Source organism: Vitis vinifera, chromosome 19 (genome assembly GCF_030704535.1).
Source record: "Vitis vinifera cultivar Pinot Noir 40024 chromosome 19, ASM3070453v1".
NCBI lineage: Eukaryota > Viridiplantae > Streptophyta > Magnoliopsida > Vitales > Vitaceae > Vitis > Vitis vinifera.
The window spans coordinates 1900352-1904648 of record NC_081823.1 but is presented as its reverse complement, the minus strand read 5'-3'; the positions used below and the strand labels follow the sequence as shown (position 1 = coordinate 1904648).

General features: G+C 39.6%; 1 protein-coding gene across 1 annotated transcript; it reads right to left on the bottom strand.

Moving 5' to 3' along the window:
* Window positions 1-407: 407 nt before the first annotated feature.
* LOC109121487 (glutamate receptor 2.8-like) lies at window positions 408-4043 on the bottom strand. The gene is made up of 5 exons (XM_059735490.1): window positions 3803-4043; window positions 2533-3682; window positions 2431-2470; window positions 2017-2332; window positions 408-1696 (listed from the first exon to the last, which is right to left on the bottom strand). The coding sequence occupies exons 1-5, from the start codon at window positions 4041-4043 to the stop codon at window positions 1275-1277; spliced, it is 2169 nt and encodes a 722-aa protein (XP_059591473.1). The 3' UTR covers window positions 408-1274.
* Window positions 4044-4297: the final 254 nt, after the last annotated feature.

Sequence of the window (4297 nt, the reverse complement as noted above, 5' to 3'; positions counted from 1 at the left end):
ACCACCCTTACAGTAATTACCAAAGGAGGAAAAATTGATGGTTTTGATAACTTGAACTTGTCCTTGAGAGACATTGAATCATCATTTATATAGTTTTGCTATATGTTTCTTTTTCATTTTTAATTGAATAGTGTCTAGATTTTTAGGGTTTATCATCAGTTTTAAGCTTGCTTTTCCTTTCGCATACTTGTCAACAGATGGGCTTTAAGCTCCAAACAAGAACCAAGTATAAATCTATCATATTAATATATGATTTTACATACAAAATCAAGAGTATTTATATATTGCTTTATCTAAAACAGTACGTACAATAATACACAAATGCATTTTAAAAATAAGAATTATATTGCATTTCACAGAGCACAAACATACAGAAAATATGCTATAAATTCTGTGCTTAAATGCATTCACATATGGGTTATGGTTTCCCAAGCATCCTCTAAAATTTTTATTTTTTGGGGTTGATTTAGCTTGTGAATTTAGGAAGAACTTCTGGAGCTGTAATTTCTCTGCCATGGCACTCTATATCCAAAGTATTGTGGTGAATGCATAGATGTGTGTTGGCCATTTCCATTACTTTCTTCGTCGCTAATTCCTCTAGAGAATCGCTCACGTGGATGTGATCTCCAGCTTCTCATTACAGCTGATATTAGTCTCCAAATGGCCATATGCCCCAACGAATAATTATACAAATAGGTTAACCTTTCTCTGGCCATGAAGATTACAAGACAAACTGTTGATACACCTCCTGTTATTAAGAAAAGTACCCAAAAGCTGCTAGGGCTAAGACTACTGCTATCCTCACTGGTTTCTGTAATATTTGAATTACACTTCTGGGATCCAATCAACATGTTCTGTAATTCACGTAACTCACCATTTTCAGTCACCTCCAAGACTGCTTTAGATATGTCTGGAAGAATAGGTGATCCCTTTGGGAACACCTGAAAAAATCAGCAAATTAATTAATCAATCATATTAATAATCATACACTAGATAGACTAATTAATTTTGGTTTGGTGCAGCTAAATGGGTTTCAGTTCTGCATGTTTGGTTGCTGAGAAAAGTTGGGGAAAAGGGAAGAAATCTTCTATTGATTTGGGACTTCAGAGAAAACAAACCACCACCCAATTGAGCCCTAATGCAAAAATGCTCTCAGTGATAATCTCCCTGATGTACTTTTTCAAGAAACACAGCCCAAATGGCATTGAATGGCAGGTTGATAGGCTCACCTTTGATCTTAGAAAATTTGAGTAAGATGGAGAAAGGAGAGTTAGCTATAAAGGAATATAGGGACTTACAAATCCAAAGACACCAACTTTGTATGTTTTCCCAGAAGCAGCAAAGCCTTTGCAGTTTTGGGCAAGGAATATTTTGGCGTAGGGAGCTTCAATGAAGGCTGCTGCTATCTCTCCGCTTCTGAGATCTCGAGCATACTGGTCAGCTGAAGTGATATCTTTTATGTTTCTCATTTTTATTCCTATGACATCCACCAAATACCTCACCGCGAATGATCGTTTGCTGCACCCAACAATGGAATTAGCACTCTTCAGATCTTCCACATCGACCACAGTAGGTTCAAGGCGTTGGACCGTAAGCATGCTGGTAAGATTAGCAGTGTAGCTATTCGTTATCACCAGAGATGCGAACAGCCAGACCACCATTACCAACCGGGACAGATTACTATGTTGCCTTCCTCCTGTGATTCAGAAAGATAAATGCATGAGGGAACCTTAAAGACCTGTACAGCCTCAATCCCCATCTTCCATGTTACATTATGAACAATGGGATACGAAAAAATTCATCAGATAAAACTATCAAGAGCAATTATTATGTTAAATTGGCTTGAAATTATGACATAAAATGTGCATTTGGAAATATCATCAGAACCCTCATGATTTTCATAGCATTGAAGAAAGAAATGGATACATGCAACAAAATTATATACTAATTCTATATGAGAAGTGATATGTTCAGTTTCAGATACAGTAGATGAAATGGATGATTTATAGCCCTTACCATGCATAGAGAAGAGGGTGGTGAAGGATAGGCAAACCAAGGTTCCCATTTGGTTCAGAGTAGAGCCTGTCATAAGTTCTGGGTTTTGGTTTCGTTCTATCAACCAGAGGGTGAAGCCATTGTAGATGGTTATAGCACCTGTTAGAACCCACATCACCTTGGTGAAGGGCTTCATGAATAACCAAGCCCTATTGGATGTCTCTACTTTCTCAGGAACTATCATCAGCAATCCTGGTTCTGTGTAGGGATACGAAAATTCGGCCAGATCCCATCTCTTTGAAATTACCGACGTATCGCCTACCACTGCATCAAATTTCTTCACATAGATACAATTTTATATGTTACGTATAGAAAAGTATTAGTAATGTAACTTAAAATGGAGTTAAGAGTAAGGAGAATGAACAAATCTCTCACCTTGAGATGAACCTGTTCCACCAAATCATCATAGGTACCACTGTAGGGAAAAAACTCATAAGATAGATTGTATTTTAAATGTTTCAGAACTGCTTTGAAGACTTCGATTGAGAACCCGAAACCGATCGATGGCCTCCATCAATATCGTAGTTTACAGAAACAAATTGTTTGAATGTGGCATTGAGGGGCACTCCAATTCGCAATGGGGTTTCGCTTGTAGGAAATGCCCATCCTCTTGGGGTGGAAGTAGGGCCTCCTGGCCAAAACACTTGCCCCAGGATGTCCATGGAGCTACTGTTTTGAATTTGACCATTAGTAGGCTTGGCGAAGCCTGATCCCTCCGACCAGAATCCGAGCTCTCTATTACTTTTTCCAATCACGTTAACAATCTGAAACATGCGCTGTGGAGCCAAGCGTCGTCTCTCAAATTTGATTCTGTTTGTGAGGCCATGGAAATCGCTGAGTTCAATCTTTTCTAACAATTGTTGGGTCGACCCGTTGTTGTCCATTGCTAGAGCAACAGACCACACAGCATCATATGCCTGAACGGCGAAAATCCCAGGCTCGTGGTTGTCTTCCTTAGGATACAGTGATCGAAACTTCTGTCGAAATCTGGAGCAGAAGTCTTGGAACCGGGCTCCGTCTTCCTGGAAGAAGCTCTTCACTCCTAGAACACCGTCCATGGAAGAGATGACTGAGGAATTCATGGATTGTACAAGATTTGTGATGCTGTCTGTAGTGATCCAAACAGAATCCTTTCCAATCATGCCCAATTCATTAGCTTTTGAAAACAAACGCTCCGCCATTGATAAAGATGAATGAACCACAAAGACTTGTGACTGCTTTCCTTTAAGCCATTGGAGCTGATCAGATAAAGAAGAAGAAGAATTAACTGCAGATGATGGTGGGAGAGCTGCAAGGTATCCGATTTCTGAACCAACTTGCTTGAGGGCATCAGCAAGAAATGGAATGATCTCAGAGCCAGCAGAGTTGGTATCCTCGTATATCACATTGATCCGACGCCATCCCCAAGACCCGATAATGGCTGCCACAGCTTTCATTTGCAGGTGTTTCTCCGGCGAGGCTCTAACAAGGAACGGCCAGCGATCTGTTGCCCACTGCGGAGCTGCATCAGCCAAGGAAACAATCGGAATATGAGCTTTACTACCAAGCTCCACAACTAAAGATGCTTCTTCCCATGTATCAAGGCCGATAATAGCTTGCACTCTCCGCTTCTTGATCAGATTTCTGGCTGCATCTCAGAATACATACGAAAGTTACAAACAAAATTCATTCAAATTAATTATCGAGTACATCTTCAAATTAAGTTTCCTTCGAATCACTGAAAGATAATTAGATTGGTGGAGTTTACCGGAAAGCAAAGTAAGAACTGGATCACTTTGAGAGTCTCTCACATGCAAATCCAATTGTCGATTAGTTTTGTTGTTGAAGTAATAGATGGCTAACTTCATTGCTACTATCTCTTCTTTACCGATAAGCGAACTATTATCGACGATGACACCAATACTGCCCATATGGCCGGTGCCTACTTCGGATGCTGCTCCTGGAAGCAACAGAATTGTGGCCATGAAGGAGAAGAGAAATGAATCCATTTTCTTGTAGTTTGGGCAATGAACAGAGTTGAGACCTTAATTTCATAGTTCTTAATTTTCCTGATGGTGGCCTCAAAGTCTATAGTCCATTTATACGACTTCGAGATTAATTTATGAAAAGATGGATTAGGCGCCTATTTTTGTTTGTTAGCTCATGTCAACAAGTGGAGTTTGACAACATATACGAAAATTATACTCAACTTTTACGCATCTAGTTGAGAGAATCCTTCAAAGATTTTTGTCAAAAAAACAAA